Source organism: Notolabrus celidotus, chromosome 1 (genome assembly GCF_009762535.1).
Source record: "Notolabrus celidotus isolate fNotCel1 chromosome 1, fNotCel1.pri, whole genome shotgun sequence".
In the NCBI taxonomy this organism is placed as follows: Eukaryota; Metazoa; Chordata; class Actinopteri; order Labriformes; family Labridae; genus Notolabrus; species Notolabrus celidotus.
This window is the reverse complement of record NC_048272.1, coordinates 11,461,021-11,484,531: the sequence shown is the minus strand read 5'-3', so window position 1 is coordinate 11,484,531 and position 23,511 is coordinate 11,461,021. Positions and strand designations below refer to the sequence as shown.

Genomic DNA, 23,511 nt, shown 5'->3' with positions numbered 1-23,511 from the left:
CTTGCCAAAAGGCTGGCAAATATGGGTTAAAAGCTCATGGCTAAGACCTCAGCAAAGCCAGAGCACAAAATGTAAAGAGAACACCCCCAAAAAATTGCAACTGTGTGGAAACTTAAATGTAAGGTACAGTATAGTATGATGACTGAGTAAAACACTACTACTACTACTACTACTATTACTACTATTACTACTACTCCTACTACTACTATAGTGTGTAGAAATAGGAATATTTAGCGATATCTAGCAAGCAGATCCTAGATTGAAACGTTCCCCTGCTCACCCAACCCACTCGGTGAAGCTCCTGTGATGCATGACAAGTATGATGCTCCCTTTATTTATATAATTATAATTATTATTTATAAGTATTTACTACCAGAAAGGTCTATTGGTACACAACCACTCTATGAAAACTCATACATGTTCTCTGTGCTATGCTAGAAACCTGGCAGCCTAGTGGAAGGTGACCCACTCCTATGTAGAAAAAGTCTTATTCTAATTCATTTGAACATACTTACAAATATTGCATGTATTCATATATTCATTACTCTATGAAGTCTGTTCTGAGCTAAATTCTACACACTGCACCTTTAAGCTGTTGTTGTGACTTTCTTTTGGTAAATTGCAGTTCATCTGCTTGCTTTTATCCATCAAGCCAAGACCTTTGAGAAACTTCAAGGCTGAGTAAAGGAAGCGCTTGCAAAGAAAGACATCTCTGTGCTGGCCTCTCTATCAGGTGTTCACTTGTAGCGTCCCCCAAGGCTTACTGCTGGGTCCCATCATTTTTCCAAGCTCTTTCTTGAAATGTTATTCTCCAACTAATTACTCACTTAACCTAGCAAAAAAGTCTTTGGTTAGATGTTTAGATGTGACTTTTTTTTTATCAATGTAGGTACAAAAGAAGAAATGTGTTGCCTTTTCACGGTCTCTCTAAGAAATAGATTCTTAATACTCCTGAAATATCGGATCAGCCTGTGCTCACAAAGTATTTCTGTGGCTCAGGAGATATCCTGTTTGAACTCATGCTGAAAGTTTGTTACATTTCATTCAGTCTCTTTGCACCCTTTGAATTCACAGTTCAGCTCTTTGAATTTGAGCCATTTCAAAGGAATGCACCATTTGTATGTGAAACCTCTGCTTGTGTGAGTCTGTGCACACTCAGAGCCATGTGTGTGCTACATTCCAGACAGTGTTAGAGGTATGTGAATTACGTCTTACAGAGAGAGAATGTGAAGAATCTGCTGCCATGAGAAGGCCACTGTTGTTTACTGCCACAGTAGTGAAAAGGAGGTTCCTGTGTGTGTGTGTGTGTGTGTGTGTGTGTGTGTGTGTGTGTGTGTGTGTGTGTGTGTGTGTGTGTGTGTGTGTGTGTGTGTGTGTGTGTGTGTGTGTGTGTGTGTGTGTGTGACAGTCAGTTATCCACATGCTGCTGTCACTTCCTGGTAAGAAACCATTTAGCCATAGCTGAGTGATTATTTTCATAGCCTGTGATGCATGTAGCCAAGGAAGAGGAACTGCATGAGATTTGTATTAAAGTTAAATGCATTGAGACCTTCAAGTGACTTTTTGAAGAGAGATATTTCATCCTGTTTTTACAAATGAAACTAAACACTAATAGATATTAATAACTTTGTATTAATTCAATACAGACGTATTTGTTTGAACACATCCAAATCACATATTATCTTAGTATATGTTGCGAAAGGCTGCTATATGAGTATAACACATCAGGTATCAGACATGGACGTTCGGCAAGTTCATTCTTAACTCAGGATTTATTAGTTTCCTAAAACTAAGACAAAATCTTAAAGGTACAGTGGCTGACTTTTGAAACTGCTCATGCTATTGGTTAACGTTTACAAATGGGTCCTTATGTTGTTAGTCATGTGGCATAAACATATACATTTCGCCATGATATTCTATGCCGCTATCAGAATCATGCATTTATAGAGGTTTATAGCTAATGGTGGAAAGCTAACACGGATGTAAACAAAGCACTGTTTTTTAATACTTGTTTTTAAATTTGGTTTTGAGAATTATAGAGGGAAAAACACATTTTCTACAACAAATTTGTGAGGCTTAGATAATAACATGAGAAATTAGAGAATGTAAACACAGCTTTTGTTTGTTTGGAAGAAAACTTCACACTGCACCTTTAAGGCCCATTCACAAGCTACCCTGTGAACACACACCATTGAAGGCTGTAAACTGCAGCTGAAAACCCCATGAAAGTATATTAATTGGACCTTGAGCAAAGCCAATTTACTGGAACTATAAAAAGAAGTTCTCGGGACAAATTAATTGTTGCTTTGTTGTTTTTAGTCTTTAACTTTTATGTTGTGTCTTGCTTTTTTCAGATTTGGGATATGAGCGATGACGAGAGCATCTGAAGGACGCGAGGAACAAAACCCTGGATGGTCTCAACACTCCAATTCATGTTTCTGTCTGTTTGTTTTTAAAAGAATGTCACATTTACAGGGACAAGAGGAGGATGAAAGCTTTGTGGACACGGATGAAACTGAAGTAATCAAAACCAAACATATTTCAAAAACCCTTTTTCAGAATCTATCTGAAAAGTTTTAAATTTTCAATTAGCCTTCAATTAGATACAAGATGAACCAAAGAAGTGGACCTTCATTAGAGTAGAGCAGTAATATCTTGAAATCATGAATCACTTACTTTTTTATTTTTCATGGTTTTTCACTAAACATTAAAAGAATTAGAACTTGAACAAGGACATTTGTGTCCACATTGTGTCCATGTCTGTATGAATGTACCAGTTCATGTCATGTTAAAATGTCACCTGTCACATTTGCTCAGTATTTGGAGTCTAACGCAGCACTTGTTTTGTGTGAAAGTTACCTTTTTTTCTTTAAAACATCACCTAATGTTTACATGTGTGTGGGGTTTGCTCAAGTGTCCTTTAGACATATATCTCTGCTTTGCATCAGTTTGGAGGAGACACATTTCGAAACACTAAAAAAACAAACGGTTAACTTTCAAATCCATCCATCTCTCTGTGTGTGTACTGGAAGATGTGATACATGCTAAAACCAGCTTTGTTCTCTAGAAGATCACAAACTAGCACTCAAATGTTGCTGTACAGCGACCTATGTGTTGCTTCTGATATGGACACACAAGTTCCTGTGAGTTTATCCGCCTGGATCCTGAAAGGTCACACTTTAATCACAAAGAGTCCGTGGAGAAACTGGTGTTTTTTATGGTCTGATGCATGCCTGTGTTTGTCTGTAAAGTTTGCTTTTCTGCTATGTCCTACTTGTATTATATGCTAATGCACAACATTTTTAGAACAACTGTTGTTAACATTCACTCAGATTTGAAGGGAAAGAGTGAAGTCAAAGGTGCCCTGTGGAGTTTGTGACCTGTAGTAGTAGCAATGTTTTTATGAATGAATCCATGTCTTGTGTTTTATCTGGCAACGTGTTTCACATTCCTGAAATCATTTTCACACTCACCTTTATCCACAGTCTGTGAAAGTGAAACTACAAGGCAAGCAAGGATAGACAATGCACAATCTGACTAGTTAAAAATATCTGCACTGCAAATGTTTTGAAGGGAGAACACTCACCATGTGTGTTTGACCAGAATAATACTCAGTGTGTGTGTTTCTACTTTAAATGTAAACATGTCATTTGTTTCTAAGAAAACTCTGCAGGGCACCTTTAAAGGATTGTGAGGACATGCAAACTCAAATGAAGCACAGATATCAGATTTTTCTCTCATATTTTATTTACAAAACTGAGATTAAACTCAGGATTCTGACTTGGTGTTCATAATTCTACCTATTCTCAGCACCAGTTGTCTGGCATTTTTCATTTTCTGTAAGTATTTCACCAAAAACTGGAATAAAAGTCTCTTTAATATTATGTCATTTGCATCTTTTAGCCTTTTGCCACTGTAAAAATCAAAAATTACACTCAAATACAATTAATCTCTTCTCTCTCTTAATCTCATCTATCCATCTTTCCAACCCCAACTCAGCCGAGGCAGATGGCTGTCTAACATGAGTCTGGTTCTGCTCGAGGTTTCTTCCTGTTGAAAGGCCATTTTTCCTTGGCGCTGTAACTAGCTAAATACTGGGACTGGATCTTACCCGGTCTTGATGTTAGGTCTTTGTTAATAATATAACAGAGTACGGTCTAGACCTGCTATGTTTGTAAAATCATCTTGAGATAACATTTGTAAATAAAGATTGATTGATTGATTGATTAAAAGTGTGAGGATGCATGTAAGGTGCATTTATAAGTCAACATTATCTTGCTAAACACTGATTTTAACAAGCATCTTCACCATGAATTCACAAAAACAGATGGACACAGTCAAAGTAGTTTAAAAGCATTTTATTGTTCATCAAGGCTACTTTACGTACAAAAAAGGTGGCCTGCCAAAACCTTTTTAGTAGGAGACGCAGAGCCACAAATTTGTCTGTATACAATTGTCTTGTTTTACAGTTCAGAGTATTACTACCACTAAGTACATGCTACTTCCACTCCAAAAGGGACCTGCACAATGTGGTACAGTCACAGAAGGGACCAACTCCTTTTTGATTTATCTGCTCATTATTCATGTTCACTTGATTACAGATGGTGGCTGGCCTCCGCAGATGGGAATGTCGCTATCAGATAAAAGGGCGACAACCCCAAGGCTCATTTTCTCAACAGATCATCTCAGCCTCACTGACTGGCAACAAAGCAGATTATGGAAATGCTGACAGATTTTCATCTGTTTAATTTTGGTGTTTTAATTTCAGTTCACATGAACCACAGTGACTAATGTTTCCTATATCTGATGCTTTTACTTATTAGTTCCCATCTGTTGACCTCAAACATCATCAGACCTTTAAATGTCGCTATTTTTACTGCTTACATGCAGAAGTGGGGATTTTACCTGCCATCGAGCCCAGAACCAGTGTTTATTTTCATTTATTTTTAATTATTAAAAGAAATGATTGGTAAAGGGTGGCATGAGTCACTGGGCTAGTGGCAAACTTTTCGGTTTCATCAATGCAAAACATGCACATTTTTCAAGAGGCGCCCAAAAGAACAACCTTTTACTCACAAGTGAAACTTCTGAACACAGGTCTGATAACTGCAGAACATCAGGCATCAATGGAAGTAGCGACTGTCACCGACACACTGGTGGCGTATTGTGGTTTCATACGTTTACTGTGTTCCTGCACTTGAACCTTTTCTCTAACACAACAAACTCTATAAACAAAAAAGATCAACTTTTTTCACAAAAAAGAAAAATGCAATGATTACAATATAAGGACAGGGAAAACCAACAATTAAATAGCTACATATCATTAACAAATTAATTGTTCCTCAAAAAATACCTACGATTTTTTTCTCTGTACATTCGTTACGCACAGCGTAATGATGGTCTTATAGTTACCTATTATAAAAAAGTATTTTTTTATTAAGTGATTTTCCTACAGTGTGTAGGGAGTGTGTGCCGAAGCAGAAAGAGAGCCTCCTACCTACAGGGTGGTAGTGAAATGATAATGAGAAAGAAGAATAATAGAAAAACAAAATCCTCTGGACACTGAGCCCTTTTTTTCCCTCCTGTTTTTTTTAGCATGTTGCTAACAACATCCAAACTTATATCAGGGTCAACTGAATCTGAGAGGAGGGGGAGGCAGCACTGTGAGACCTGAAAAAAGACTTCCAGTGGCAGCTGAGCGTCTCCTGGCTCACAGGTCATGCTTACAGAAGCTCAGCTTCTGAAGCTGTGCCGCCCCCAAAACCTGCCTGCAAAAAAAAAAAAACATCATCCAGACCACTCTGAACCTGTCACTGAGAGCACGTTTTGATCATTGAGCACTTACTTCTCAAATGAAGTCATTCACTAGCAGTTGTAATATGATAGAAAACTGTATCCACAGAGCCTAGAACTTTGACCGTCAGCTCTGTTTCTGTCACATCTGTTCTGATAGTTGAGGATGGAATGTGTGGACATCAGAGCATGCCTCCGTTTAGAGAACCCTGTGACCGATGCTTTATAAAAAATGACCTAAAGCAAACAAATGACCTCATCATCTTTTATCCTCTGCTAACTTTGCTACTTTTCTCACAGACCCCTGTCCTCTAAACCCTTTGCTCTGAATGTCCTCAAATATATCAAAGCCTAAACATTTCTTTCTTCCTTTCTTATATGATACTGATTCATGGCTGGTTTATTTAATGACAAACCCCAAAAAATATGTAAAAGTGGCCTTATTGCATTCCCAATTCAGACGCAAAGCTCTACATGGCTGGTTTTGTGTAGTTACATGGAGATTCTGAGTGTGTATGAGGCCTGTACAAAGTTCCCTATAGGAGGAATGTATGCAACCTTGGCGCAGGCCCATTTTCTCAGACTGCAGCAGTCTAGCTAAACTGCAGCCACATCAAAATGTTGTTCAGAGCAAAAAAGCATTGAAGTATAAAAAAAATGTCTGGACACCAAGTCAGGACACAAAAAAGTCATTATTAGCTCCTACTAAAACACCATGTTTCCTGAACGCATCACTATTCTAGACCGTGCTCATCAAAATACTTGTCATACTGCAGCAAGAACTTTAATACAGACTAGTATGAAGTGATGTTTTTCAGCAGGATCATGAGAATAAACTCCATTATTTTTCTAATGTGATGCGTTCAAGGCCCTCAAACAAGGCCCTGTTGACTGATCTGTGCCTGTTTGGTGTCTCAGCTCAGTCACGCTGAAGGTTGTAGCATCCTGTACCACCGATGGATCAACATCTTTAAAAACCTTTACAGGCTGCACATCCAAAGCGACCTCAACACGTGATGAGGAGGTGCTGGGAGACGCAGCTCTCATCGTTACACAGAGCCTGTCCGGAGGCTGTCCCGCTACAGATGTTTGTTACCATACTGATATTAATGGAAAACAACAATACAAAACTGTAATATAACAATAACAATAATAACATGGAGTACAACTGACCCAGCAGTGAGTGTATAGTGTCTATGTCTGTTACTGACGATGACAGAAGTAACAACTAACGTCCGAATGAAAAGGCTAATAGTAGTTAAGATTGAAATGCTTAAAAATATTAATAGATACCAGCTATTAAAAAACAAAACAGAAAATAAAAACAAAACATGCATGTGTAAAAGCATTAGTTTACCCTTCAAACCTTGAAGAAAATTGACCAAACCACAGAGTGAAGGAGAGGGAGGGACAGCAGAGTGGAAGCCAAACATAATTACAACACCTGTGTTCAAAGGCTTACAAAAATCAAAGGTGTGTTTGAAGAGATCCGAATAATCTTCTCTCCCCCGGTCGAGAAACCAGACGTGTTTTGTTTTTTTTTCCAACCACAAAGTGACGTGCAGCATCATCTATCCCCCTCATCACTGTCAGCAGGTAAGTCTGTGAAACACATCAAAGCTCATTGTTCAGATGGAACCACCTTCAGGTTTGTACATCAATACTGATCTCATTACATGATAGCTGTGAGGTCCATCCACACATTGAGCTGACTTAATGAGATGACTGTGCTTATAGAATGAAATACATCAGCTTGGCACGAATCTTGGCTGATACCACTTAGCATCACTTTGCAGACAACTCAGTGTTTGGTAGCTGATCACAACCTACTCATAGAGCGTGTAAGTACGGTGGTGGTATGATTTGTTTACAATCCAAATCTGTTTCAGAATGCAGAGATGACTCATGCATTGTAATGAAGAATGTGGTTAAGCCAAGGTAGATCTAAGATCAAATAGAGGCTCCAGTAAAAGCTGGATTATATCAGATTAGGTCAAAATGAGCATTTTCAGTCCCAGTGTGCAGCGCCAGATTTCTATCCTGACACCGTTTGACTCTCTACAGCAGTAGTGCAAATCAGACCAAGTCAATCATCCAAGTGTGCACATGCAGTAACAAAGCCACCAGAACACACAGGCTTCACAGGCGGGGAAGTTGAGAGAGAGAAAGATGATGAAACAGAAGGTGGAGATGACATGATGGCTGGTTGTTGTATTGTTTCTTTCTCGTGGGCGTTGGTAAACGTCAGTGTCTGAGGTTTCTTTGGTAGCACAGTCAGGTGGTATGTGATCATTTATCCAAAGAGTTTCTCGCTTATCTTTTCTTTCAATTGTCGGGCATCTCATAAGGCAAAAGCAGTACACAAAACTACTGTTAAAAGAAACAAAGGAAACAAAAAACAAAAGAAGAAAATTAATAATTAAAACAACTCCTTCCTCTCCTCTCTGTATGTACATATAACTACAGACACTTGCTCCGCTCCAAGCTTGACACGCAGGGCTGATGAATGATTGGATGGAGCAGCTCGATGCTCCAGTCAAGTCCCATAGTCGAACCCTCATCGCTCATTACTGATTACTGTCCGGCATTAACAAACCACGGCACAGAAGGGGGAAAAAAACAACCACGTCGTTATTGCTTGATTGATCCTCTATGAGTGCATAGAAACAGAGTGCAGGATTCAGGGGTTTGGGGTGTTATTAGCAGACCAGCAGGCAGGCATTCCCTCAGGGATGCTGGTGACAGAACATCTGACAGGGGGCATGGGCGTTAAAGCGGGGTTGATTTGGAGGGCTGGGGATGGAGGGGGCCAACCCCTCTGAAACTCGTCCTCATTCATGACACCAGAGAAGGGGAGTGGTTGTGATTGACCATGCGACTGTCGGGGGAGGAGTTTGGGCTGCTGCCGGACGACGAGGGGCTCCCCTTGTTTTTAATCTGCAGCCAGGTCTCGCCCAGGGCCTTGGCGAAGTGGTCGTCCACAGAGCCTGTGATGGACACTGAGTTGGTGGCAGTAGGCTCGGGCTCCTTGTAGTTCTTCCCCAGACTGCGGCGGAAATGCTCCTCGATCACCGGGTCACAGGCTGTGTTGGCTGGAGTGGGAAGGAGAGAAGAAAGAGTTTAGTTCCCATAATGAAAAGAGAAACGTCTCTTAAACTCACTTGCATAATGGTTGGTGGGTATTTTACTGCCTAGCATCGGTTTAAAACACTGCTAATGTGCATTCTAGGTCAACGGAAAAACATGCTCTCCACTTTGTCATTGCAGTTTTTTTATGTATTAAATCACCGTTTTAAATTTCACTGCTAACCTCGATGAGCTCATAGGGATTTGAATAGGATCATAAAGAAGGCCACAGTAAAGTTATCATCCCACAGAAAACATGACAGACATTCACAGACAGGAGAATAAAACACACATGTGTTTGGCTGAGGCCACAACTGACTTTTACAGCACAGAGATCACAGATACAGTAGTAAATAAAGCATGCTGTGGCTCCATTACTATTTATGTGTTATAAAAGTAAAGTCTGAGACTCCCGGATAAAATACTGGAATTATTTGGGGGGTTTTTTTAGCATCACTTGTCATACAAGTCAGCCTGAGTGGAAACACAGAGTAGGTTTTTCTCGGAAGGTTTAAACGCACGTGAGGAAAGGTTTTCCACAATCTGAACTGTTATGAAAGAAATATTAAAAATAATATGCTATGATACAAATAAATCAGCTGTTCTGAGTGAACTTACTGTTGATTCTCCTGTAGTTGTTGGCGAGACTTGAGCAGCCGTTGTGGGAAACCGGACAGTGAGACAGGTTGCAGTTGCGGTTGTTGGCTGGGGCGCAGGTAATCACTGAAGGACGATTCTGAAAGACAAAGTCAGCACTTAGTGATTAACAACAACAAAAATGCCAAAGACCAAAGAGAAGTCTGAAGTTTGAGAGAAATGGGATGATTCAGTGACCACCAGGGTTTCAAACATATTTGGCCAACAAGCCAAATAGGAAATTTCTACTCTCCAGCAGCCAATGAGCCTGGCTAATGAAAGCGCATTAGTCACATCTTGCGGAGGACCCACCAGAGCTGAGGTTTTCGCCAACATTTTGAAAAAGATCAGTATTTATACGAGCCAGAGAAACAGGATGTGCAGCTTACCTGCTGGCGCTCCACAGCACTGACTGTGTGCGGCACTGTGGCCATCGCTGCCGTGCTGCTGCGTGCCGACTCAACCACCATGCTGTTTTTGGTGAGTGCCAGTGGCTGGTCCATGCTGGCTAAGCTGGCCAGGTGGTGATGGTGGTGATGGTGGTGGTGGGCGTGGCTGTACAGGTGGTTGCCATGGACTCCCAGAGCACTGGGCACCACCACACGCTCGATGGGGCTTCGGCTGCGGTCCTTGGAGAGGGGAGAGCTGCGGTAGTCTCCGTTAGGTTTCCTGGGAAGCAGAGAGAGAGAGAGATGTGTGTTAGATGTATTTATTTTGGGATCAGGGTCTGATATCACTTTACTGACTCTAAATCTAGTTACAAAACTGAATGAAAATACCTCTCATGTACCATCTATTTTAGTTTGGCTTCCAATAATTATTTAAGACAAAATCTTAACTCTTGCCATAACATTTATGAGAGATATGAAGAAAGTCAAATGACAGATTTTGAAGTTCATGGAGATAATTCAAGCAGTAGAGAGGCAAGTTGAGACATCGAGATAAAAGGGGGCACGCAGGGAGAGAGAGAGAAGAGCTGAAGGAAAAAAGAGGAGATAAACAGTAGAACTATTGTAAATGGGGCTCTGTGTCAAACAGTGCAGATACCAGCAGAAGCTATTAATACTGACCTCACACACTCTTATGCACAAGTTCTCTGGTTGCCAGAGGGTTTGATATGACTGTTCGGAACAAACACGCTCTCACACACAAAATCTAATTTCTGTTCAAACAAGAAGAAGGAAGGAAAAGGAAGGAGAACCAAGGCAAGTTCAAACTTATATGGGAGTTCCCTCAGTACGGAAAATCAACTTTATGTGGTGAAGGTGAAGCCGGCTGCACCCACTGCTGTCGGGTTGAAATACTCGAGATAAGGATAACTCTTTCAAGTAACTTCAACACAACACAGATTTTAGACTTCTTTAATAGCTGCCAGAGCTCATCTTAAAAATCATCTTAAATGTTTGATATTTAATGACATAGTGCCTAAGACTGTGTGCACTTGCTTGCACAGGTAGCAATTATTTTTGCTCTGTACGTCAAATGTGGTCTGTGTTTTCTGTGTGTGTTTTCAAACACCCTTCCTGCAGCCCACACCCCGCCTACAATTTGAGGCCCAGTTGCAGGAAGCAAGATTTACTGTACTCGCCTCTCACTCTCATCCCTTCTCTCCAACTCCCTCCCACAAGCAAACACACATCCATTCAAAAATCAGCACACGTGCACGCCCGCACACACAGACTTTTTGCTCCCCACGCTGAAATCTACACGATGTGAGTAATCTGAGGGGGAGAAAACATCAAGTTTACTATGGGCGAGCTGCACTCAATCATTCGTTGACAGAATACATTAAATTCCCCCTTTTGATTCTTCAACCAGTTCCTGTGTGGAGGCATTTGAAAAAGTCTGGGGGAAGAATTAGAATGAGAATACACAACAGGCCCGAGAGTGAAAAAAGCTGCAGCAGCCCTTTAAAGGTTTGTTTGGATGCACAACAACAAGTTCAGGCAAACAGTTGTAGATCCATGTGACCAGGCAACCTGACTGCTGGGTCAAGCATCTGGAGCCCACAGCACCATCCTGCACAAATAAACAGTGTCCACAGAATACAGAGGGGGGAGAGAGGGGAGGTGGGGGGGGGGATTCTGAATGTGAATGGTCTGGACCTCTACTATAAGAAAGACTAGGGTCACTAGTTTCCTTCGTTTGTGCCGAGAGCTTACATTAGCAGGGGACCCCCCTCTTCTTTTTTCTCTCTCTTTGTTTCTCTTTCTCTTTTTTTCCCTTCGCAATCGGCAGCAAACTTCCTGAGGGTCGAGGAGGGAGAGACTTGGCAGCGCTGTGACAAAACCTAGCCGACAGCTCACCGACAAGCTTTGATGTTTACCCTTCTGTTTTTCAGTTTTAATGTAAGTCACATATATGAAAAAATAACCCCCTTTTAGAGTTTTTCCCATTAAAATGTGATCATAATAATCTCAGACATGCTCAAAGTCAACTTTTAATCAAACTCTACCCACCAAAGCTTTCCTGTATAACTTTGTTATCTTCAAATATAAACAATCCCTTGATTATCTCAGAGGCACACAGATAAAACAGCTCTCTCTCCCTCTGTCTCTCTATCCCCCTCTCTCTCTGTCCCAGCAGCTGGGTCTTGAGTTAGGTTGTGGAAGTTGTTCCAAACTTTAATCATTTTCAAAGGGCAGGCATGCCCACATCCTCACACAAGAGGGGCCGTCGCAGGAGCCAGTGAACGGGATCAACAAATCCGACCAATGAATGGCGTGGCTGTTGAATCCACCGCCGCCCCCGCCTTCCCTTCGCCTGATTGCCCACCAAACCCCGGACCGCATTTCATGCCAGGGATCAGGCATTGAAAAACCCACCCTGAGTCTTTGTCTCTCCCTTACTCACCTCTCAATTATCGCTGGGGTCACAGCTGGGGAGAGAGGGAGAGGATGCAAAGGGCGGACAGTGAGGGCTGCACATGAGACAAGGGGATGGGGGAGATAACAAGGGCTAGAGCTGAAGGGAGAGGGTTGCCAGGTCTGGGGCTGGAGGAGAGGATGAGAGCTAAAAGTGGGAGAGAAAGAGAGAGAGGAGGGGAGGGAGAGGGAGACAGCCATTGAAAAGTAAAGAACTCCTGGCACTCACAGGGGGTACGGGGGGACAAACTGAATAGAAGGCAAAAGAGGCAAAAAGAGTGGACTGTGCTAAAAAGACAGGGGAAGAGGTTGGGGACGCAGCTTAATCTTATTTCACAATAAATGTTCACTGGGTTACTAATCACTCTTGGATCAGGCTTTGGTGTGGAAGAAACAGCACACAGCAGAGCACAGGTTTACACTGAGGACAGAGGGGACCTAATAACGTGTGTGAACTACAGTGGTGGCTGGTGATTACAAACACGAGGAGCAGAAAGCATGATGGAGCATCTCTCATCAGTCCTCAGGATGATTTTTCCTCCTTTGGTTGACTTGTTTTGAAAATGAGAACCATGTGACTGATTCAGAACCGACAGCTTGACACAATAAAATGTGGAGCAGATATCTTTTTGATTGTATCCTGCAAGAGCCTGGCTTATGCACAGCCTGGCATTAGAGGAAGCCACAGTGGTCAGAACGCACTGAAAGATCCCTTCATTTAGAACCCAGAGAGTCCAACCCATGATACATAAATGATACAGTCATACATCTTGTACAGTATTACAATACTGAGATCTGTCATTAAGGTCAGGCTTTTCAAAAACGATTCACATGACACCCTGTCTTGAAGTTAACCTCAAGTTAGAGATCACAACTGTGACTGTTGGAATTGCTAAAAGAAGAAAAATAAGTGTCGTAGGGCCGTGTTTCTGTAAAATCTAAGAACCTGGAATTTGTTATTGCTTGCTTCATAAGCAGCTTTGCATGAGCTAACTCGTCGAATTGGCACAGAGTTGTAAAATAAATCTGAACTGACGAATCAAGGACTCTAAAAATATGGTTAAGTTTTCAAACGTGTGCCAGGTTTAGCTCTACAGTAGACTGCCAATGTGGTGAGTTAAGTCTCTTCTACTTTTAAGCAAAGATACAGTCAGAGCTATAAAGGGCTGCTCCTTCTTCTCACCATTGTGCTCCTAACGCTTCAGAGAAAACCTCACTACATATCTTTGGCTGGGCAGAGGTTCATATCCTACTTCTTTGAGAAATAAATAAAGAGCTAGAGGAGAGGGAGGGAAAAAAGAGGGAGAGAGAGAGAGAGATACACACAGGAAACATCTGGGAAGAATCAGGGTGTAGGGAAGACGACAAAAAAGAAAAAAGGCAGAGGAGGATGAAGGCTCGACCACAGGTTACAACCAGACCCGAGCTCTACGAGGTCTGCAGAAAGCCACAAAATATATATTTACACACAAACACGCACACACAGAAAGTGAGCCACAGGCCTACCTAGACTATGTATATAGTGTACACAAGCATCTCGACACAGTTTGCTCTGCATGCTCCAAGTTTTAGCAGCTGGACTGTACAGAAGTTAGTAATAATAATTGTACCCTTAAAATATAATGTGAAACCAAGAGGAATCTATGCAGGTCATTCACAGATTTTCTTCTTATAAATGAAGTAATCTACCTTGCCAAACAATAAGTTATTGCAAAATCTTAACATATAAGTGAGTCAATCTTTGTTGGAGTTTGTTACATGCTATCTGCTGAAGCTGGCAAAAACTTTTCTCAAACAGCTCATGACACAGCTGTTGTAAACCTTCCTGATTTTCACTCGTGTAGAAGAAGCCCAGACACAAATCAAGCGCGTATCAGACAGCCAACTGTCTGCTGGGAGGAAGGAGTGGAGAAAATCCTTTGTTATCAAAGCTGGGACCAATCGGATATGGGAACAACCACAACAAGCAGGCAAAGAAAACAACATGTGAACACACAAACACACAATGAGAGAAAGAAAAACTCCCACATGCCCTCCCTCGCTTCCCCACATGCTCACACACACACACACACACACACACACACACACACACACACACACACACACACACACACACACACACACACACACACACACACACACACACACACACACACACACACACACACACACACACACACACACACACACACACACACACACACACACACACACTACATAAATAGTCCCATGTAAAACAAGAGGGTAACAATGACTTCACCAGGCCTGGCCACGTTCTCACACACACACACAGACTCTTCTCGCCCCTATTTTCTCCCCGTTTGGCCGATAGAGAAACTTCCATGAGAACAACTTAGGGCTTAAGTTCCCAGTAGAAAGCAGCTGCACTTTCTGTATTCTCCTGTACTTACTGCATTGAAGTGACAAGTCTGGGGGTTTGCTTTTAGCTTCTGTTTCTTCAGAATTAGCTTCTAGAGTAGCAGCATGAATGTGAAAATACAAAATACAGATAATGTAGCATGGAGCTTGATCTAAAGCCCACAAATAATTGCTTATGTTTCTGGTTTGGCAATTCAGTCACAAAAACAGGCCAGAGGACATGATGTAGATAAAAAAAAACATGATATAGGACCGAAATAAGGGTAGTTATGATACATAACCTCATTTCTAAAGTGCAGGGTATGAACAGACATGCTTTCCATTAAGTCACTTGTAACCTGGCTGCTGCATATACACTTTTCTCTGATGATATTCTCTGATTAAAAGCAAACACAAGACCTTGTTCTGTTACTTGCTCTTATGACTTATTCCCAAGCAAGGCATGAAACAGCTGAGCAAGAGGACTTTTATTCTGGCAGGTCTACAACTGCAGAGTGGCGGGCAGGCAGGCGGGCAGGCAGCAACAAGCTTCCAGCCCGCAGGCTCCAGCGGACAGGATAAGGCTTCTTTGTTCAAGACTCCTCCTACTCCTCAGAGAAAATGAGAAAGTAGCCCCTGCAGCCTGACAAGGAGCCCACTCAGCATGCACACATGCACACACACACACAAATAGATGATCACAGATGGGATAGCACACATGCATGTATGGACAGTACGCACAACGACACATGTGCATACCTGTAGGAACACATGCAGACTACTGGCAGCCTTAGTGAGAAGCTGGTGTGTGTGTGTGTGTGTGTGTGTGTGTGTGTGTGTGTGTGTGTGTGTGTGTGTGTGTGTGTGTGTGTGTGTGTGTGTGTTATACTATCAAACTTTTAAAATTGTGCGCAATATTTGAACTGAATTGATTAAGAGTGTAAGATTATGAAAAAATACATTCTTAACCACATTATTGACTTTTGAAAGGAATAAAATCAGACATTTTTCCTGATGCATTAAAAAAAGCTTGACTTGCTTCAGAAAAGTTGCCTCTCTCACCCCTCCTGAGCCTCCCCCTGACTTCAGTATGTTGTTATTGGATAACATCGGAAACCTGAGCTTCCTCCTTCATAGCCCCACCTTAAGTCTGAGGTGTTAGGTGTCTGTCTGTGTCAACACTAACTGAAAACATGACTGAACTTACAGGAAAAAAAAAAAAGGAAAACCAGCCCCAGAAACAGAAGCTCATTATCTGGAAGCTGTTTTCATCAGAGTCAAACAGAAAAACTGTCATTCCAGCAAAAAAAAAAGGGTCCTCGACAAGAGTTTGAACACAAAAGCTTCTAAACATGCAGGAACAGTTGAGCAGAGCAATCAGTGCAGACAAAAAAACACACACACAGAAGCAGCCAGCACAATCCAAATGCTAGAACGGTGTCAGATAACCATCTCTGGACATTTGAACTGTGTGCATGTGTGTGTGTGATGGGGGTTCATTTTCTGGTTTTCAGACTAGCTTTTCCCAAAAACTAAATCCATCATTTTCAAATTAAACCTAATCACCACTCCTAATCTCTGCCCCTATGATTGAGAGATTGTTTAAATGAAGCAGAAAAACTCACTTGCGTTAAATAAAGACGATATGCCTAACAGTGCTTTCCTCTTCGAGCTGTTTTTACTCTCTATTTTTAACTTTTTCTTCTGCAAAGACAACCAATAATTCTCCACTTCAGTGTAATGACTGTGCTTTGGACGAGCAGAACAGTTCAAATGAGGAGGAAAACTTCTCAGATGCTGACTCTGACTGCAGGTTTCAACATGTCACTCAGCAGTTAGCTCTACCAGGGAAAGAGTACCCTCGGAGAAAAAACCTCAAATTAAACGACTAAAATAAGACATATTTAAGATGACCCTGGGGCAAACAGGTTTCCGAAGATGAAAATAAAATTGATCTGTATGTTAAAAAGCTCTATGTTTGAATTCAAGTTACAGCGTGCTCATTTGCAATTGACTTTCCCTGAGTTGAGATTAACCTGTAGCAGTTAGAGCCAAATTACTTTAGGGTCATAATTAAAATGAAGATTAAATAAAGGGATTATGGCTTATCACGGGTACCCTCCAGGAAATAACCATGCTACAATGAGCAGTTTGAAGTCTGCAACATCAGAGGCTTTTTAGATCAGTGTATTTTTACTGAACCTATCTTAACTAAACAAAAGGCTGCATTTAGAAGCGGTGGAAAAGTTGCAACACCAGCGGAAAGTTGATATGACAATAAGTCCCATTGTACTGCAGCAGTCTGACTTACAAAAACCCGACTCACGATATACGAGTAGGAGAAGTTGCTTATCAATGTGTGCAGTATTCAACCGCATTGTGCATCAAAAGTATCCCTCAAAGAGAGAGAAACAACTGAGGCGACTAAATGATACAGCAAGTGGGTCGCGGGGGTTTACTGCCATGGTTCTCTGAAGAGTAGAATGGTAATACTCCCACCACTGACACATCCATAACGGAAAGCAAGATGACTCTGCACAAATGTCAAGACACACAAGCTAATCCTTTGTTATGTGAGCCCAGGCGGTCACAAGATGAAGGAACAAAAGACCCTTCCCTCCCCCTGTGCCACGAGAACAACTTGATTCAGAAGTCAGGGGTTAGAACCTGTATTATGAGTGCTGTGAGTGTATCCCTGCACTGTCACATAAAAGGCAGATGAAGACAACTTTTGCTGTTGGAACACGCTCAAGGAAAAAGCCATTAGCTGGCTCTTGAAAAGGAACACGACCCTCAGGTGCTCTAAGGATTTTTTTATCAGCTGCTTGGTTTAAATCAAACAACCAATCCTTTACAGATAAACTGCAACTGTGATTCTTCAAGAGGTGCTTTTGATTTAAGGGAATGAGAGCATGTTGTGCATTTAACTTTGTTTTAATGATACCAAATTAATCTTTTTAAAGTTAGATTTTTGGGCATTTTCACCTTTGATGGACAGAACAGCTGAAGACAGACAGTAAATTTGGGAAGCAGAGAGTGTGGGTGAACACGCAGTAAATGTTCAAGGCTGAAATCGAACCTGCAACCTCTGCGACAAGGGTTATAGCCTCTGTATATCGGGCGCACGCTTAGACCGCGAGGCAAACGGCACCCCGATGATACATGATGTTGTCAGAAGAGTTGTTAACACTGTCAGGTAGATTTCAGAAACTTCTGACATTGTTATTTTTGCATCAGCTGGACCTCGTAGTCGACTTTGCAAAGTATTATATCTATGAACGCAGCTGACAGTACATGCAAACAATCGACAGCTGCCTTAAGAAGGTGTTTATCCTGGTGTACACAAATAAAATGTTATGCATTTGTGCAACATATTGTTATTAGCATCTGGGTGTAGCACATAACACTGTCAGTAAAAGTGCTCTCCTCTTAATCCAAGGCTACCAGTGTACTGAGTGTTCCATTGTGTCACCACACAGCCATGTTGACTGACAACACAAGGTGCTGTGAAGACATAAAAACAACAGCTATCAGTAATTTATATTATTAGTGCTATTTTCAGCAACAGCGACAACATACTGCTAAGAATTAGCATGCATGCAAAACTCCACTGCTCCACCTAACACCTCCTTGACTGTCTCTGCAATAAATAGCAATGGCTGGAGTCCCATGACTGACTCAGTAAAACCGAGAAGGGGTGGGGGTATTCTGGCTCTACTTCCACCGGCCCGAGCATACCTTCCCCGCCAATCAGCGCTCCAGAATCTCTGGAATCTCTGGAAGTGGGAATGTGGGAACTTTAGAGACGTGAGTAATCTTCTGTTGTGCAGTCCCTGTTTCCAGGCTTACAGAGTTCTGCAGCTATAAGGAGAACAGTGTGCAGCCGGCTAAAGCTGGTGTAGCACCCTGGAGTCCAAAGTGGGACTTCTGAGAAAGCCTGTGCACAGCTTTCCAGAACATACTTGTATAACAAGTGTAAAAATGCCTTATTATAAGCACAGCGAGGCTTGTATCTGTGCGTACATGTCAGCACCAAGGTCTGCAGGGGGTTGAAATGGGTGTTTTTGTAGGAGAGTGAAAGACAGGAAAGAGAAAATTGCATTTGATAGAACATTGGAGATATTTTGATGGCACACAAGGAAATGAGCATCGAAAAAACACCCCTCTTTTCTTTATTATGGGGTTACTCAGAGTGTATACTTACAGCTGTGAAGCAAACAGCCGGCTCATCTTCGCCACGTGTTCATTGTCGTCCATGTCGCTGTCCCCCTGGTCCCCACTCAGTTTCCTTTTGGTGGGGCTGATGGGAGGAGGACCCGTCCTGTGGCTGCAAATGGAGGAGGAAGATGACGACGAGGACGATGAGGAGGAGGAGGAGGAAGACGAGGACAGGGACAGGGATTGGAGTCTGGGGTCGACTCTCAAAGCTGCTTCACCTGAGGGAACAAGCCAGAAACGGGAGATATAAGATTAAGAACCAATAAAAAAAATCCATCTATGCAGAGGAAGATATTGTGTAAACAGAACGTGTTACTGTACCATGTGAATATACTTTTGGTCATTTCAAACATGACTGAGAATGAACCACTTTCAACTCACATGCTTAAACTTTCAGCAAGGAGTTTAGCCATGGATGTAAATGATGGTAATTACTCAAAATTATGTTATTTTTAAGTAGAGGGTGACTGCTTTATTGCCTTTTAACAAGTTGACCACAAAAACTACTTCACGACAGTGCGACTATACAGCCTGTACTGCAACTCAAACTTTGGATTTTGTTGACTTATACAGTTTGCTGAGTGAGGCATAAACCTCTGGCATAAGCAGAGGAGTATCTGGTTTGGAATGTTTTGGAAGAAATAGTTGTGGATGAGTTCTGCATATGTGTGTGTGTGTGTGTGTGTGTGTGTATGTGTGTTTATATGTGTGGTGTGAACTATTCCTCCCTCTGTGTCTGACTCTCTGTGCTTTCCTCCAGGCTTGTCCTGGTACAGAAGGCCTTCAGAGTCGTCAGTGAGTGGGAGTAAGAGCAAAAGAGAATCAGGAAAACTACCACTGGCTCGGCCTCAGCACGGGGACTTTCCACTGCTTTGCCGGCCTGATGTAGTGGTCTGACTTTACCCAAACAAAACATGAAGACCAAGGCTAAAACTCACATTATATCATACAGCTTTCTCCACAACTACTCCGATACTCTTAGGAAAAAAACAACTGTTGCTCCTGCTTCTGCTATGAGTTTTATAGATTTCAAACATACAGTGTAGCAGTGGAGACATATTTGTTTATGGTGATGCTCTGTGCTTGTTCTGTACTCCAATATGAAGAACTAACCATTTTAGATATGTAGTTATAAATAAAGCCACAGAGGTGTAGTGAATGTGAATTAATTATTTGTTTTTGGAGTCTATCTCCAAGACTATGTGAGAATACTATTTTAGAGGTAGAGCTCGGCAATATTGAAAAAGATGTTATCACTATCAATTTTTCATAACAGTGAATATTGATAATTATCACGATTTGAGCTGCTAGGTTTTGAGTTTTCTTCATGTTGCCCGATTTAGCTGTTTGCATTCTGCTCCAAACGTCTTTAAGCCTGGCCTACCCTAGCTGTTCAATGCTGTCTTCTTTTTCTGTCTTATGTTGGTTGGCAAATTGTTTTGAAGGCACATTAGCGCCCCCTCCCTTTACAGTGGTTGGAGGTGTAATTACAGGTTTAAATATATCAAATTTATATTGAACATTTGTTATATTTATGAATTCATTGATTCATTATCGAATTATCGCCCAGCCCTATTTAGAGGTATCAAAATTTCAATTCAATGGACGTCACTGGACATCAAATAGTCTCAGTAGAATATCACTGTAGATTTGTTTATTGCAAACATTTTCTGAGCTGTCTACAAGGCTGATGTTTCCAGTAAACAACAGTGGAAAATGTCTCTTGGTGGAGAAGTCACAATGACTTCTGAATTCAAAGCAAGACAATCTGTGAAAAACACTTTAAACTGAAAACTATATCAGTAAGTCATTCAGACTTCAGCTCCAACACATGAACACACACACACTGAAAGGCTTTGTAAGGTAGTAAATAGTGTGCTCTATTCCTCCACTGTTCCTCTATGCATGTGTAGTTTTAGCATGGCCTCCCAAACACAGCAGCAGCTCCCTCCCCTTCTCACTCTCGCTCACTCTCGCTCTCTCTCTCTCTCTGGCATGTTCCTGCTCGCCCCACAGTGCACCATGGCAACAAGGCGGGTGACATCATTGTTTTTGGCAGGACGGAGCGAGGGCAATAAAAGAAGGGAGACTGTGACACCACGCTGACCAATCAGGATCCAGGGCACATAATAGCTTATCAGAGGTTCAGAAGTGAAGCGCTCAACAAGGGGTGAATCTGTGAGTGTTTCCCTGCACACAAATAAGACATTCAGCTGAATAGAGTCAAACACTGTTGACTTATCTGCCTGTGAGCAGTGACACTGAGCAACATTACACTCAGTTACAAGAAAGCAACACCAAACTAGAACAAATGTAACCCTGAGACAAATTCACATTCATACAAGCGAGGGTGTTCAGTTTTTGTAAATAGTTGTTGAATCTGAAGACACAAAAACTGAACCATGATTTAGACAGCATTAGTGCTATCTCGGGTTAATTCTGAGGTAAATAAACATATACAGATCAACTTAAAAACAAAACGTGAGGCATTCCTCTTTCACCCTGACAGACTATACATGGGTTCATGAATGTATTGGTGTTTCTAAAGGAGCTGATGTCTTTAATGGATAATCGGAGCAGCTCTCAGTTCTACTTTCCTGCCTTTTGTATTATTTACCTTAAAATCCAGAGAAATGATAGAATTAACTAAGTCAATTACGAACACTGGAGATAGACAAATTCACCGGTCAGCTGATTAATCAATTGGTAGATGCCTTTGTTCATGAAGCTGATTTCACCTGTGTCTCCTCTAAATGGTAACACGTTTTTACCATCGTAAATGAACGTATATCAAATCTAAGACAGTTGCCGGCTAGTGTTTAATAGAAATTATGTTATGACCTATAGAATAATGCAGTTTACTATTACTTAAATTCAAATATAATCAAATACATAAAAGACAATAGTATCAGTCATGTAATGAAGCCAATAGACTAAACCCAAAGTATTTATCTTTTTCCAGAATTAACTTAAAATCTATCTAAAACATGTTACTGGCTAAGATTACCATGTGTATTAGATTGTAATGTTAAAGAAGTGCTGGAATTAAACATGACATTGTTTTCTTTTGTTGTTGTTGTTGTGTTTGTTTTTTCAAATATTTACCTTGCATTTTTCCTGCTTTATTAAGTACTAGGGCTGTCGAAATTGACGCAATTATAACGCGTTAACTCAAATTCTCCTTAACGCCACTAATTTATTTGACATCACAACTTCTGCTGTGCGTTGTGATGCCTTTAATGACTCTTCCTCAACATAGGACAACAGAACATCGCACACGTTTCACCTTCACTTCAACTCAAAACCATATCACCCTGAGCAACCTTAAAGAGGCAGTGCAATATGTGAAATTTAAGTATTTCGAACTTCATTAAAGAACTCAATGATACAAATATTTAGACCAAAATAAATCTCATCTTCCAGCAGTATTACTAAGAAATGTTACATTCAGGTCAAAATGCCCTTTCAGCATATTTTTTGAACATGTAGTACCTTTGATGTTGTGTTGCGATTGTTCTGTAGAGTATTTGTCATTGTTTTGGATTGCTGGAATAATAATAAACACGCATTTGCATAAAGCAAGCATATTTGCCCACTCCCATGTTGATAAGAGTATTAAAAACTTGAAAATTATTCCTTCAAGGTACATTTAGAGCAGATAAAAAAATGTGTGATCAATTTGAGATTAATCCCCAGTTAACTATGGACATCATACGATTAATTGCGATTAAATATTTTGATCGATTGACAGCCCTAATAAATACAGATTGCTGGACAGAAATCCAGGTCTGATTGTGACATTATTTTACCAAGCCACAATAAAATGTTCATTCAATTCCAACAATTTTATTTCTCATTTATTATTAAATTGTTATATTTGATCAACTTGATATTACATTTATAGATTGGCCATTGGCTTTTTACTTAATGGCATTGTCATTGATGGTTAGTGGTCGATATCAATCAACCCCAAACACAATGACTGAGTAGACTAGTTCAGCTATGAGAAAATAAGTAACAGCCTATATGTATCATAAATATGGACTGTTTGGGTATTATTTTTCAGTACATAAAGAATATGGCATCAGCATCAACATTGTTATATTTTCTCAACCAGCAGACAATCAGTAAAAGTGGAGCTGTTGCACTGAAGGCAACCTCCTCCCTACCTCTTCCCTTCTCTGCTCTCTCAGTTCAACAAGTCCACATGATCAAAGCCTATTTCTCTTGACAGAACTTCAAACAGCTTGGAAATCTGGATGAGATTGGATTACAAATGGAGGTGAACTTCTCTATCTCTCCATTTCCACTCACTCCTCTCTCCCTCCCTCCCTCCCTCCCTCCCTCCCTCCCTCATTTCCCCTCCTCATATACTTAAAAAGATGAGTCCAGGCATGTCTTCTCTTCTTCTCTCTGCAGAGTGGCAAAGTGATTATTTTTGGCTATGTTTCTTAGTAACCTGAACTTTTATCTTGAAGTCCTTAAAGGTTTTAGACTTTAAATACTTAAAGGAGAG

The 23,511-nt window shown here is 41.1% G+C and overlaps 2 protein-coding genes across 4 annotated transcripts in view; one reads left to right on the top strand and one right to left on the bottom strand.

Annotated features, from left to right (window-relative positions):
- Positions 1-3,884, top strand: part of atg7 (ATG7 autophagy related 7 homolog (S. cerevisiae)) — a 78,449-nt gene extending 74,565 nt beyond the window's left edge. The window contains exon 19 of one of the 2 annotated variants that reach the window (XM_034675892.1): positions 2,355-3,884. In XM_034675892.1, the coding sequence (XP_034531783.1) occupies positions 2,355-2,387 (33 nt within the window). In that variant the 3' untranslated portion in view covers positions 2,388-3,884. The remainder of the gene's footprint in view (positions 1-2,354) is intronic. The other variant, XM_034675964.1, reaches the window with a different exon arrangement.
- Positions 3,885-4,342: 458 nt separating this feature from the next.
- vgll4b (vestigial-like family member 4b) overlaps positions 4,343-23,511 on the bottom strand; it is a 39,390-nt gene continuing 20,221 nt past the window's right edge. For both annotated transcript variants that reach the window (XM_034676570.1, XM_034676646.1), the window contains 4 exons: positions 18,982-19,213; positions 9,945-10,224; positions 9,538-9,655; positions 4,343-8,885 (listed from right to left, as the gene is read on the bottom strand). In XM_034676570.1, the coding sequence (XP_034532461.1) occupies positions 8,629-8,885; positions 9,538-9,655; positions 9,945-10,224; positions 18,982-19,213 (887 nt within the window). In that variant the 3' untranslated portion in view covers positions 4,343-8,628. The remainder of the gene's footprint in view (positions 8,886-9,537; positions 9,656-9,944; positions 10,225-18,981; positions 19,214-23,511) is intronic.